At 44.7% G+C, this 14,458-nt stretch overlaps 1 protein-coding gene across 1 annotated transcript in view; it reads left to right on the top strand.

Moving 5' to 3' along the window:
• Positions 1-14,458, top strand: part of LOC128422737 (sodium- and chloride-dependent GABA transporter 2-like) — a 46,412-nt gene that overhangs the window by 21,224 nt on the left and 10,730 nt on the right. Inside the window, exons 7-10 of the mRNA XM_053407159.1 lie at positions 8,055-8,189; positions 11,039-11,142; positions 12,274-12,398; positions 13,267-13,379. Of these exons, the coding sequence (XP_053263134.1) occupies positions 8,055-8,189; positions 11,039-11,142; positions 12,274-12,398; positions 13,267-13,379 (477 nt within the window). The remainder of the gene's footprint in view (positions 1-8,054; positions 8,190-11,038; positions 11,143-12,273; positions 12,399-13,266; positions 13,380-14,458) is intronic.

The following is a 14,458-nucleotide window of genomic DNA, read 5'->3' as shown; positions in this document are numbered from 1 at the left end:
TAAGTAAAATAAGCAACTGTTAGTAACGAAAAAGTAACTCACTACTAACAAGAACAGATATGGGTAATGTATAGCCCTCCTAGATGTTGTCAGATTATAACTCCCTTCAAGTCAGGCCAGATTAGCCCAATGGTCAGGGATGTTGGAAGTTGTAGTCCCACAATTTTTAATGGGCCACCACTTCCACAGCCTTCTATATGCAATGCCACAACATGCTCTGGACTGAGCTATGGCCCTTCCCTATTCAGGAAAACCGAAACAGCAATAATAAATTTACCATTCAATGCTTAAATTGTCTACAATTCCATTTTGTTCCCTCCTACTACTAACATTTGTTGTCCAATTTCTCCTTAACATTTCAGCTGTCTTATTTCATTCTTGGGAGGTATTTCTGCGTTCATATTTTATGTCAATATAATAGAGTGCAAATGGATCTCCTTGTCTGGAATAATCTGGAAGTAATCTAGGAATATCTCTTAAACTTCGGCTCATTAAGATAAACACTAAATTTGCATTGAGCTCCAAATGACCAAAAACAACCCTGGCTTGGCTTCTTTCCCAACACATGCTGGGCTCCTGTTGTGTGAGGAAATGAACATGATGAAAGTGTTCTCTTACAGCTTTGGAAGGCCCAAGAGGTCAAGGAAGGATTAAGGTAGGACAGGAAAAACACCCTTTCTAAAGGCATGTACACAGGTGCTTATTCTGTGATCCCTGTAGCCCACTTTCTTTGGGAAACATTGGTCTGTGTTATGACTACTCTCTGTAGCTGATTCACAACCAGTCGCTATGGTTTTGAGGCCAGTGCTACTCAAAAGTGGTGGCCCATGAACCAGCGCTGGTTCGCAAGCCATCTGCTGCCCGTCTGCATTGGACTCCACCACAGCCAAGGTTGAGTGGGATGCTTGAGGGACCAGATACAGTACCGGTCCTTGGCATATTGGGGCAGGGTAAATTGCTGGTCTACTGCATTGTTTGAGAAACCCGGACGTAAGCACCTGGTTGTGATAGGAATATTCTGGGAGTGGAATTTGTGAGAGGACCTCAGCAGCTACGGGGGAGTTGTGGTTAAGGAGATGTTGGTAGTGTACTTTCCAGCGCAGTGCAATAGCTTCTTTATCTTTTAGAAGTGTGGTACCATTTGCTGAGCATAGGGGGCATATGCCATGATTTATTGGCCCATAGATGGTCTTTGTGGCTTTAAAGAAACTCTGTGCATCATGAGTGTCGAAGACAGGTGAACTAATATCAGTGTACTGGATAAAGCAAAGATCACCAGTGTTGAAGCAGTGATTCTTCAACATCAGCTTCGTTGGACTGGTCATGTTGTGCGGATGTCTGATTATCGTCTTCCGAACTTAAAAATGGAAAGTGTAATGCTGGTGGTCAACAAAAGAGGTTTAAAGACTGTCTCAAGGCAAATCTTAAAAAAGTAGTTGAAATATACTCAGAGTCGCAAAGTGATTTCATGCTCTTTATTCAGCTCATAGTGGTGAGGAGGAATGAATGAAAGTCCCCTCAAAGTATCTGCTTTATATACATTATTTACACAATGGGCTGCACATGATTGGCTAATTCCGGAATTCTACTGTAAGCCAATCAGGTTGTGGATTCACTTCTATCTGGAGCATGATTGGATGGTTCCTGCCAACCAATCATACTGCTGCATTGTTCTAGGACCAATCAGACTGCTGCATTCTGAATCCTATTGTTCTAGGACCAATCAGACTGCTGCCTTTTGGATCTTATTGTTCTAGGACCAATCAGACTGCTGCAGTTTGGATCCTATTCAACTCAGTACATAACAGTAGTATAAACACTGACAACTGGGAAACACTGGCCTGCGAGCGCTCCAATTGGAGAACAGCCTTGACCAAAGGTGTCATGGACTTTGAAGACACTCAAACTCAGGACACAAGGGAGAAATGTGCTAAGAGGAAGGTACACTTGGCAAATCTACACCGTAATCAACTCCAGCCCATGAACCAATGTCCCCATTGTGGAAGGACGTGTGGGTCCAGAATTGGCCTCCACAGTCACTTAGGGACTCACTGTTAAAACCATGTTTATGGAAGACAATCTTACTTGGCTACGAGTGATCACCAAAGAAAAGAAGATTATGGAAGCAAAAGTGCTGGCCTTTTCCATGAATGCTTCCTGTATTTTTAGTTTGGATTTGTAAGAGCCAAACTAGATGTGATGCAGCAGCTGCATGATTCATGGAGGATAAGTCTGTCAATGTCTGTTAGTCATGACAAGTGGGACTGGACCTGCAACATTAATGTTGCAGTACAGAGTGCTCCTGCTGTTCAGGGTTCAAGCCAATAAGTTATGCCATCTTCTAAGGGATGCTTTTATTTCCCGCGGCTGATGGCTGTCTGGTTCTCTCCCCTACAACTAGCATTCCATGCATACACATCTCAGTCCTCATTGGGTGGTCTCTGCAGTTTCCTCAGACCTCCTGACACCTCCCTCTTGTCCATGGAGGGTGCCATTTTGGCTACATAAGGACCAGCACTCAGAGGATCGAGTTCAGTATTAGTGTACATGACAGCTATATGCAGCCTGCAGGATTCAGAGGCTCCTCTGAAAGTACCAGTTGCTGAGGAAAGACAGGAGCAGGCTTTTGCCCTTAGCTTTGCAAGCCCAGTCTATTTGAAACCCCTTGTTGCTTTTAAGTCTTTTAAAAGAGTTGGGAGTTCTGATAATGGAGCTCCCACATAAGGATAAGTGTATCTGTCAGTTTTGGTTTCTCTCATTTCAAATTTTCCAGTCTTGAGTTCAGTTCTCCATATTTCCACATCACTTTGCATTTTTGTTTAAAAGTCATTGTGAGAATTCAACACTGTATTCGTCCTAATATAGACATGGTTTTTATGCAATTTTGCCTAATAACAGACATTTTTGCAAAACATTTGCGGCTATTTCATGAACATACACAACTTACCCTAATATTTGCATTTTTGTACACGTAACTTGGCTGGCGAGCTGCAAATAGAGGCTGAAGGCCCAGCAAGCCGGGAATTTACCTTTGCCCTTAACATGGGGCCAAGCGCCGCTATTGGTCAGTTGGTCCCACACCCAGGGTAACACACTCTAATTCCTGTCACCATTGGCCAATTGGGTGGCAGGAGGATGATCTGGCCTGCAATAGGCCGGTTCACAGAGGAGGCCTGGGGCCCGCCCACAAAACTGCCTGCCTGAGAAGGGGCGAATGGATTTCTCCCACATCCCATGCCATTTTCCCAAAAAAATGCTCTAAGTGGCTGTCTTAGGCCAGAGACAGATATTAGTGTTTTGGAGAGATGCCATCATTGTCTGCGATGTGACTGCTGGCTTTTTCCATTCCACCGGAGCAGGAGCTTCATGCGCTGAGCAGATGCATAAACTTGTCAGTGCTACAGGAAACACAAAAGTTGATATTTTGTCCCCTTCAATGGCATGGATGGAATAATTTGGCACTGATGATGCATGGACCAGATCCAAACAAAATCCTATCTGTTATAAAACAACGTGAGTCAAAGCACAATGTCTTTGATCGCAGTTGGCTTTTTCATAGTCAAGTCAGTGTGAACAGTGCTCTAAAAACGCCAGGGCGGGGGGGGGGGGGAGGGAGGTCACAACTAAGCCGAACATCTGCTATCGTTTCATTGAACCAACAATTGTTGGATTTGGGCCAGTCATTTACACCGGAGCAAATATTTTGCTGTTTTCAGGCACACAATCCCATCACAAATTCTTGTAGGAGTTGGGAAAAGGCTTTGTCATTGCAGGTTTGTGCCTGTCTGGTGCTCAGATAGGATTTGAAAGGTGCAGAGTCTGGAAATTGATGGAAACCTCCACCCCCTGCATGAGTTCGCAAACGCAGACCCCGCAAGTGTCCCTATTTTCCAGGGATGCCCCTGATTTAGAGAAGCCATCCTGGTTTCTGATTTGATCCCAGAATGCCCCACTTTTCCTTTGTTGTTGTTTAGTCGTTTAGTCGTGTCCGACTCTTCGTGACCCCATGGACCAGAGCACGCCAGGCACTCCTGTCTTCCACTGCCTTCCGCAGTTTGGTCAAACTCATGCTGGTAGCTTCGAGAACACTGTCCAACCATCTTGTCCTCTGTCGTCCCCTTCTCCTTGTGCCCTCCATCTTTCCCAACATCAGGGTCTTTTCCAGGGAGTCTTCTCCTCATGAGGTGGCCAAAGTATTGGAGCCTCAGCTTCAGGATCTGTCCTTCCAGTGAGCACTCAGGGCTGATTTCCTTAAGAATGGATAGGATTGATCTTCTTGCAGTCCATGGGACTCTCAAGAGTCTCCTCCAGCACCATAATTCAAAAGCACCAATTCTTCGGCGATCAGCCTTTATGGTCCAGCTCTCACTTCCACACATCACTTTTCCTTAGGATGTCCCTATTTTCATTGGAGAAATGTTGGAGGGTATGGAGTTATCTGACCCTTGAGCCTTCTGAAGGCAATCCTGTATAGGGAAGTTTTTAAAAATGTTCTGTTATGTTTCTATATATATTAGAAGCTGCCCGGAGTGGCTGGGGCAACCCAGTAAGATGTGTGGGATATAAATAGTAAAAATATTATTATGGAATGGGACGTCGCTATTTCCATCAGAGAAATGTTAGAGGGTATGCATAACATGGAGGAAGAAGGTGTTTGTCCATGGTTTTGGGGGAACCAGTTCCATAGGAGCAGTGAGCAAGTCCCTTTTGCCATGAAGAAAATTCATAATGAATAATTGGACTGGGAATGAATGGTTCTGAGCATATGTATGCAACATCTATAACAGTTTTATTCATGCTTTCGATCCCCCTGGGTCCCCCTCAAAGAATCTAGTGAACTGCAGTTTGATGAGAGCGCTGACTCTCTCTGTTAGGTAGCCCAAGAGTGCAAGCACACACACACACACACACACCAGAATTTGGGGAAGAAAAAATGACTAGGACACTGGTGTGGGTATACCTTCCAAGTAGGCACTAGGTTTCAAAGGATGGGTGTGTTTCGGCTCACATTGTTTTGGAAAGTGACTTCATCTTTAAAATGCCAAACTGAAACAAATTTCTATCCCCAACCCTAAATCTCAGTGAATTTGACTTCCACATGCTTTCATTATTATTTTTTAATAAGGAGACCAGGAGGAGAATACTTGTGTGAAAGCAATTTTTGTTGTTGTTTCTGTCTGTATTCTACATTAATGTGTCCTGCCTTGGTCTTTGGGGAGAAAGGTTCGGCTTAGGAGGGATTTATGCTGTTTCTAGGTTACAAACTGCAAATCCAAATAAATATAAAAGCTGGTTGTTTTGCTGTTGACGTTGTATGTGCGTTTTTCTAAAGGAGAAATGCAGATGCAGAGGAAGACCATGGCTAGGATTCTTCCTTACTTATTTTGCTTATTTATTACATTTCCTTCAAGGAGCTCACAGAAGTGTAAATAAAAAGTTCCTCCCTCCCATTTTTTTATCCTCACAACCACCCTGTGAGGTAGGTTCAGCTGAGAGGGTGTGACTGGGCAAAAATCCCCTCATGGCTAAGGTGGCACTTGAACCTGGATCTCCCCAGTCCAGCTCTCTGACCACTGCATCACACTAGTTCTCTCTCTCTCCAAACCCAGTTTTTATGTTCTAAGAAAGACATTAATTTGTGTTCTGTGATCAGTCACCACTGGAAGTTGTTATATTCTTATGTCTACTATTTGAGTGACAAACCTACAAGTAGGTTAAATGACTGTGTGCTTTTTAAATTGTGCATCTGTTTGCCAGTCTGGGTTCCTTGGAGGAAGGGCGAGTTATTTCAATCAATCAATCAATCAATCAATCAATCAATCAATCAATCCTTGATCACTACAGCTTCTTCAGCATCCAACCATTCCTCCTGCCATCCTCCCTCTGAGTACTCCTCAGTGTCCTACCACCAATCCCTGGGCTCTGAGCCTTCCTCCTCTGGGGCTTCCCTTGGGGGTTCCCCATCTGGTACCACACCTGTTATCTAGGGACTTAGCTAGAATGGTAAAGAAAAAGCTATTGATATGCCTTGTATATGCGATATAACACTGGGCCACCAGATGGCGCTGTGGAGTCCAGTTTTTCTTTACCTGTTTAAATTTACAACGCGTTTAACTGAAACGCTTCTTTGATGTGTCTAGATCCAGCCACAGATTCAGCTATACAGCTGCAAATATAACGTTTTATGTGTGTTTTAAGTGCAATATACAATGTGACGCTAGAAGGCGATGATGAGCCCTATGGAAAATTCAATGCATTTTTAAAAACGCTTTTTTTGGAGGGGGGGAAGCATTTTCAGAACGGTTTTTATATGTGTGTGTAGTTTCCACCTTAGCCAGTCCCTGACGTGCTGTAAGATCTGGACTCCCTCTGTCTAAATTCAAGTGCAAATATGTGAGTAAACCATATTCTTAAAGGTACAGCATCTTCAAATCTCCAATGCAGCACAGACCCTGCTTGAGGGCCAAAACCACTGGAATTCCATGCATGGCTTGGCAGAGATTGGGGTGGCCTGTAACAATATTCAATAACTGCCTCCCTCTCCCTTGATTCAATGTGATGGCAGGTCTATCTAGGGGAGCCTGCTGTGGCAGGCACTTCAACTCAGGTGACCCACAAACTCTGTTCCAGCCCTGTTGTTTCAATTCAGAAATAAGTAAGAGGAAAATTTCCACTTGGATTGTCTCCAGAACCAAATAAAGCAAGGCAGGGGGAACAGACTATGCTTTTGTTTTAGAGTCCTCATTGATATATTCAGTTTTCACCTGAACTGTTGTTTTGTTTTAGCTTGGATCTTAGAGATCTTGAGATGGAAAAAATATTGAACAAAAAGATTCGCCCAGAAACCGCCAGTTCCTTCATTCAGCAATTAAGTTTGTCTTCTCAATTAAGTTAGTGGCAGTTAAAATTGTCAGGGTTGAGTACTGGAGATTGGATTTGGTGCCCTTTGTTTTTATAAGCACTTAAACACTTGCTATAGTAGGAATGGAGAAACGGGCTAAAATCCACCTGCATTTATTTATTAATTGCTTGGATACATATTGCAGTCAAGCGCTGCTGCAGTCATATATTCTATTTAATAATGTGTTCTGTATCTGTGTATATTCTCATGATCTTCATAGGGAATATTAATGTACCAGGAAATGACATGTGAGCTGCTACATGGAGATGTGGGGCAGCTGGAATAAGGAAAAATCCTCTAATATCTGGGTCATCCAGGATGTATTTGAGCCCTCCCAAGTCACCTTACCTTTCTGCATTCTCGATTTATATTCTTAGCTGTCACTTCTATGTATTCTATTACACCTGAACAGCAGCAAAATTTGTAGAGTGACCTATTTGTTGTTATTTACTGCCTTTATATCCTACGTTTTCCTTCAAGGCTCTCAAGGAGAGCTTTGCCCCTCTCCAGATTATCCTCACAGCAACCCTGTGATTAAGGTTGGAGACTGTGAGAGACAATGACTAGCCCTGGGTCACCCAGTGAGCTTTGTGTCTGAGGAGGGATTTGAACCCTGCTCTCCCAGGTTCTAGTCCAGCATTCTAACAACTGCACCACATTTGCAGCTTTGACTGGAGACCTGGATAAACAGAAGTGTCCAGCTGCAATGGCAAAGTCTCCATTTCAGTGAGCTTTCGGAGGGAACATGTTCCTTCCTTGCTTCCACCATCCCATCCCTTATACAGTGGTACCTTGGGTTAAGAACTTAATTCGTTCTGGAGGTCGTTCGTTCTTAACCTGAAACTGTTCTTAACCTGAAGCACCACTTTAGCTAATGGGGCCTCCCGCTGCCGCCGCGCCACCACCACATGATTTCTGTTCTCATCCTGAAGCAAAGTTCTTAACCCGAGGTAGTATTTCTGGGTTAGCGGAGTCTGTAACCTGAAGTGTCTGTAACATGAAGCGTCTGTAACCCGAGGTACCACTGTAATGTTTGAAGGCTAAGCAGGCTTTGCTGTAGGTCTACTTGAAGCTCCGGCCACCTGCCTGCCTAACCCACCTGTTCTTCGCAGCAAATTGCTGATGCTGTGCCTGCGTTTTGTCCTCTTGTCAGGTGGTGTACTTCACTGCTACGTTCCCATACCTCATGCTGGTAGTTCTGCTGATCAGGGGTGTCTCCCTTCCCGGGGCATCTAAAGGGATCCTCTTCTACCTTTACCCAGACCTCACTCGGCTCAGTGATCCCCAGGTAAGCTGAGAGAAGCAAAGAGAGGCTTCCTTATCCTTGTGTATCCCTTTTGCAAATCTCTCTTATCCCCCACCCACCCACAACCTGCTTCCTTTATGTTTCTTTTTTCTCTGTCTCCTTTTAAGGATGCTTCCAGACAGGTGTGAGTTGTGGGATTGGTGCTGCTCATGTATGCAAGTTGTTTGCAGCTCACTGGCATCAAAATGGCAGCCTTTAACCCCCTCCTCCCCCCGTTTAACCTGGATTTATCCTTTCTGCAGAAAATCTCATCAGATATATATATATATATTTAATAACCTTGCTGCCAATGACCCTTTTAGGAACATACCGATCTGCCTTATACAGAACCAGACAAAAAGCAGAGGAGGGGGTGACCCCGATAGAGGTAACAAAAAAGGCAAAGTTGCGGTAACCTGATTAAGAAAGATGTTGCTATAAATACGTGGAACAATACAAGCCAAGGCCGTTAAGTGCTAAGGCCGCTGTGTGAACGAAAACACTGCAATTTCCCAAACAATACAGAATATGTGGACAATGAAACAATTCTGCAAAGAAAACAGGAGGGGATCTCCAGGGCTGAACCTCTGTATTATTTTTTATTTCTTCAACAAATGGAGGATATGCATGGATAACAGCAATTAACCCATTTTGGCCTCAGTTTTTCTTTCTGGATTTTTCTCCTGCCCAGGGGAATCTCCTTGTTGCAATTCTGTTATATGCTCCTGGGCAACAAAGGTGGTTGTGACTCCAAACACTGTGCCCTCCCCCAAATGAAGACTCTTCATTCATCAAGCAGGGCTGAAAATCCAGCTTTCATGTATACAAGCCCCCACCTCTACCATGGGACTCTCCCCACACTGCACCTCCTCCCCAGCCACCGAACCTCCTCTTCCCAGGCCATGCCACAGCCCTCAGTATGGTGCCCATAGATGCCTTTGGTGGCAGTCACTTTTGTTTCTTAAAGGCAACATTGTGCCACCTTTATGCTTTTTATGGGCCTTAGTGAGTGATAGCTTTTTTCGATGCTCAGGTGCTTAGAGTTTGCTGAGGGGCAACAACAAACGATAAACGGATCTGGTGCATCTGTTCAGAAGCAGCTGCTGTAGCCTCCTTGGCCCCCCAAATGTTTCCCCCTCCTTTCCTCTCCTTTTCCCCTCAGTCATCAAAGCTCGTTCCACTTTGCCTGGCTGAAAAGTTCCACTTTGCCCAACTGCCCTCTTTTAATCTCTTCAAGACAAGTTCCTCCATGTCAAATCCTGGTTCCAGCTGAGCTGCTGTACCAGCCTTTTTGTGTGGAGGAGGTTTCTATAAAGGAGATTAAGGGGGTGCCTGCCTGGGGGGGGGGAAAGGTCAGCAAAACCCTTTTAAACCCCTTTAAACCCCTCCCAGGCCAGCCTGGAAGCTTTATTTTGACAGCATCAGTAGAGAAGTGCTATTCCTGGAGGATAAGGCAATCAATGGCTACCAGCAATGATGGCTGTATTCTGCTTTCATAGCTGAAGGCACACTCCTCAAAATTATTCTCTGAATTTCAAAGGAGAGATGGTTAGCCAGACATTCTTTTCGGGGTTCAATATTTTTCCAAAAATTCTCTGAAAACTTGTCCGCTGTATTGGATTCCGACAGTTGAAAATTTTGCAATATTTGATAGTTCACGCAAACGGATATTGAGTATTTGGCAGTACTGATGGCAGATGGTGTAACACAGTTGTTTTCAAGCCTGTTACCTTCAGTGAGCACAGCGGTGGAGGATTTTCTGCACCCCCCTCTGGGATGACACCTGGGGCGGACCGCCCCCACCGCCCCCCTTCCTACACACTTTCCAAGTCAACATGTGCCAAATGCATGTCTGCTGCAACATTCCTGCACACCAAGGAGGATTTTAGGATATGTTCCAGGCTGCGTGTTGCCTGCATTTGCATGTTGATATTTCAGCTTAATCGGCTGAGATGTGGATGGGCATCATGTGCCCACATGCATCCCTTTGCTGTCACTGTGATCTTTCCTTTGCACCAACCAGGAAAGGTTCCTTCAGCCACAGTTTCCTGTAACATGCAGATGGAGAAACTAGGACAAATGGCTTCTAAGCAAAGCAGAATATGAAGCCATGCTTTAAAGTGGGCTTGCAGATATTGGTTTATTTGGCAGCCATTCACTATAATTCTGGGTTCAAATGTAATGAAAAGCTGTAGTTAATTATGGCTTCCTGGCTTATATAATACCTTCCAACTTTTTCCGATGCAAAACTGGAGCGCACGTCTTTGGGATATGCTTCCGGGTGAGTCACGTGAACTGCGCCTTGCTCCTGCCCTGAAAAATGTGCTATTTTGGAAGGGGTGGGGTGAGATTGTTGCCCCGGGAAAAGTGCCATGCTTTTTCATGAAACCACTGTAAACACCTGGGATTTACCACACAAACAGTTTTGTAATCAGAGCGAAAGTGGCTTTGTGGAAACTGCATCAAATCGCAGTATTTCAGAAGAAGCCAGAGGATTGAGAGTAATTGTGGATAATGCCATGTGTACATGGATTCGAAGGCTGGCGTGAAAATGGACTAAAGCCAGACGAAAGGGTAATGTGTACAAACCCTAAATGACAGGTAGACCTCACTTGACACAACAGCAAGCAGATCAGCTTCCCTTTTGTTACCTACTTAATTTTACTGTTAGGGAAGGGGGACAGAAAAGGATTTTCTTTTGGGGAGATAAATTGCCTCTTGAAACTGTAGGCTGAGGTATTTTCTCTAGTGGATTTATTCACAAACAAGTCCCATCCACTGTCTTTCAAGTGGCAAAGCTTCCTTGAGGTGATGCTCATTACACTTTGCTATGTTTTTTCTGTTGCTTACAGGTATGGATGGATGCTGGCACTCAGATCTTCTTCTCTTACGCCATTTGCCTTGGATGCCTGACAGCTCTGGGCAGCTACAACAAGTATCATAACAACTGCTTCAGGTAACTGAATGTGAGTCCACCATGCAAAGTCCTGCCCTTTTCACTTGTGGTTGTTTTCTTTCTGAACCTTCAGTATGCTTTCTGCAAAGCAGCAGAACTTTACTGGATTAAAATAATCCCTGCTCTGATCCTGTGTGTTGTGTTTCTCAAACTGCCTGTCTTTTCCAAATGAGTTTTTAAATTTGTTCGTTTTCCAGAAACTAAAAGGTGAGCCATCTGTTACAAGAAGCACAAGGCTTCCACCAAAAATGGACCTTCCATATCAAGTTGTTCCCTTCCAGCCCTCTGTAAAATGTAGCAAAATTTAACCCACTTTTTCACTTTGGTTGGTTCCACACTACTAACATATCTGGAATTGCCATCACTCACTCACTCACTTTTTACAGAAAATCCAGACAATGTCATTGCCAGCATTTAATTCCCCCCTTCTCATCCTGTGTTTTTTCCCCAGACCTAATTTGTGACAATTCTTTAATTTACATTTTAAATGTAAAAGAAAATTATCACTGGCAAAAAGTGAATTGAGGTTCTTAGGAGTTACTGTGCCTTTAGTTACAAGCTTACTCCTTGCATCTTCTCCCTCCTCTGTTCCTTCCTGTTTCTTGTGGCAGCAACTACACAGTTAAAACACCTAACAATAATTATGAAGGAATAAATGAGGCAGAAACTGCAAAGAGTAAGCTACTAATTAAAAGCACAGTAACCCTGAAAAACTTCAATACACTTTGCCAGCTTTTAAATTAAAAATGTAAATTACTATTTTTTAAACTGTATTGCACTCATCCTGTTCTCTGCATGGGGTAGAGATGGGGCCTTAATTACAAAAAATAAAAGAAATAAAAAATGATAGAAAACCAGTAATTAAATCTGCTTTCCCTTCTACCAGGTAGAACAGCAAATGAGAAACTAAGCTGCAATTAAGAGGCTATTCATCAGTAACTGATTGATTAATAATTCATGCAATTCATTTAGTGATTTCCCTAAGATGCACACATCTTCATTTGATTACTTCAGTCTTGTTGGCTACTGATGCTGCTTATCATTTGATTGGCTGCCCATCTTTATAAAGGTTTCATTCTTACTAGATGTATGGTTTGTTTTGTTGCTCTGACATTCACCTGTTCTTCCTAGGGACTGCATTGCTCTGTGTTTTTTGAACAGTGGGACAAGTTTTGTGGCTGGTGTTGCAATCTTTTCCATCTTGGGCTTTATGGCGCAGGAGCAGGGAGTGCCTATTTCTGAGGTAGCTGAGTCAGGTGAGTGGTTTATGCAGAAAAGTAGTGTTATGATCACCAGCATCCTAGAATGCTGTATGTGACTGTGCTTTTGGGGGGCGGGGGCAATGTGCCTTGATTCTATAATGGGAGAGCCAAATCAGACTGGGAGGCCTTTTCTCTTCCCCCTTCTCCCTTCTCTTGTAGCAGCGCCCACAGCTTTACTTGCTGCTGAAGATGGTACCCAACACTTCAGTAGCCTTGTTTCTTTATTATCATATTTTTCGCTCTATAAGACACACTTTTTCCCTCCTAAAAAGTAAGGGGAAATGTGTGTGCATCTTATGGAGCGAATGCAGGCTGCGCAGCTATCCCAGTAGCCAGCTGCGCAGCGCTCCCTCTCGCTGTTCTAGCTTCTGGCTTCACCTGAAGAAGCTGTGCAGCTATCCCAGAAGCCAGAACAGCGAGCAGGATCGCTGTGCTCCCTCTCGCTGTTCTAGCTTCTGGCTTAGCCACGCTCTGTCCCTTCCCCCACCTCCCGGAAAAGCCTGCAAGTGCCGCACACACGCTCCACGCGGCTCGTGAAAGGGAGCGCTGAGCAGAGCCTGGGATGCATACAGGCTCTGCTCAGCACTCCCTTTAAAGAATATACATTTTTTTGCATTCCCCCTCTAAAAACTAGGTGTGTCTTATGGTCAGGTGCATCTTATGGAGCGAAAAATACGGTAATACTGTGCATGGCGGTGCACAAAGGCCAGGAAAGAGGCTGGACTTCCCTGCCCTATAAATATAATTTGGTGAACGTGGCTTACATTTTGAATTGTTCTCACTGCCTGCCTGGTGCTCATAACATCTCTTCACAAAACTCTCTGATTCCAGCACACCTCGCTTAGCAACTTTCTCTCGACAGGGCCTGGCTTGGCGTTCATAGCCTACCCGCGAGCTGTCGTCATGCTGCCTTTCTCACCACTATGGGCCTGCTTCTTCTTCATCATGGTGGTTCTGCTGGGACTGGACAGCCAGGTAACAATGCCTTGAGTGGGTAGGTTCAGCCAAGAACTTAACCTCTCGCCTGGGAGGCAGAAGACAGCTTACTTCTTTTCACTGTGGGTGATAACAACAACTTCACATTGAGGAAAAGGGCCTCGGACAGACCTAACAGGGCATGAAATACATTTTCCCCTACCTGATTAGACTTGTCTTGGTGTGCTTACCCAACTCATCATCTGCCGGGGAAGGTGCAGGAAGATGGAATCTTGTTGTCTGAAGGAGAACTTGTAATGTTACCTTCAATTACCGTATTTTTTGCACCATAACACTCACTTTTTTCCTCCTAAAAAGTAAGGGGAAATGTCTGTGCGTGTTATGGAGGAAATGCCTACGGGTGGCATGCCTACGGATTTTCCTCCTCTAAAAACTACGTGCGTGTTATGGTCAGGTGCGTGTTATAGAGCGAAAAATACGGTAATTCATTGCTTGGGTGAGCAGCCAACGTTGAAGGTAAAAATGCTGTTCATGTTGGTTGGGCTCAGGACTGGAATCAAGCTTTGGGGACCCGGTCTGCTCAAGTCTTAAGGTGTGGCAAACATTAAAAAGGTAAAGGTACCCCTGCCCGTACGGGCCAGTTGTGTCTGACTCTAGGGTTGTGCGCCCATCTCACTTAAGAGGTCGGGGGCCAGAGCTGTCCGGAGACACTTCCGGGTCACGTGGCCAGCGTGACGAAGCTGCTCTGGTGAGCCGGCACCAGCGCAGCACACGGAACGCCGTTTACCTTCCCGCTATAAAGCGGTACCTATTTATCTACTTGCACTTAAGAGTGCTTTCAAACTGCTAGGTGGGCAGGAGCTGGGACCGAAAGACTGGAGCTCACACCGCCGCGGGGATTCGAACCGCCGACCATGCGATTGGCAAGCCCTAGGCGCTGAGGTTTTACCCACAGCGCTACCTGCGTCCCAGTGGCAAGCATTAGAAGCCCTCAAATTCTTCTCCAGCTCAGAACTGCTAGGGCCATGTTGTGTTCAATACTTTGTGGAGAACTTGTTGAGTTGAATGATAAGGGAGGGTCTAAATTGGGTGATCTTCTCTGATTAGAAATTGCTGAT

This window comes from Podarcis raffonei, chromosome 10 (genome assembly GCF_027172205.1).
Source record: "Podarcis raffonei isolate rPodRaf1 chromosome 10, rPodRaf1.pri, whole genome shotgun sequence".
Classification (NCBI taxonomy): Eukaryota; Metazoa; Chordata; class Lepidosauria; order Squamata; family Lacertidae; genus Podarcis; species Podarcis raffonei.
This window is presented reverse-complemented; position numbering and strand designations above follow the sequence as displayed.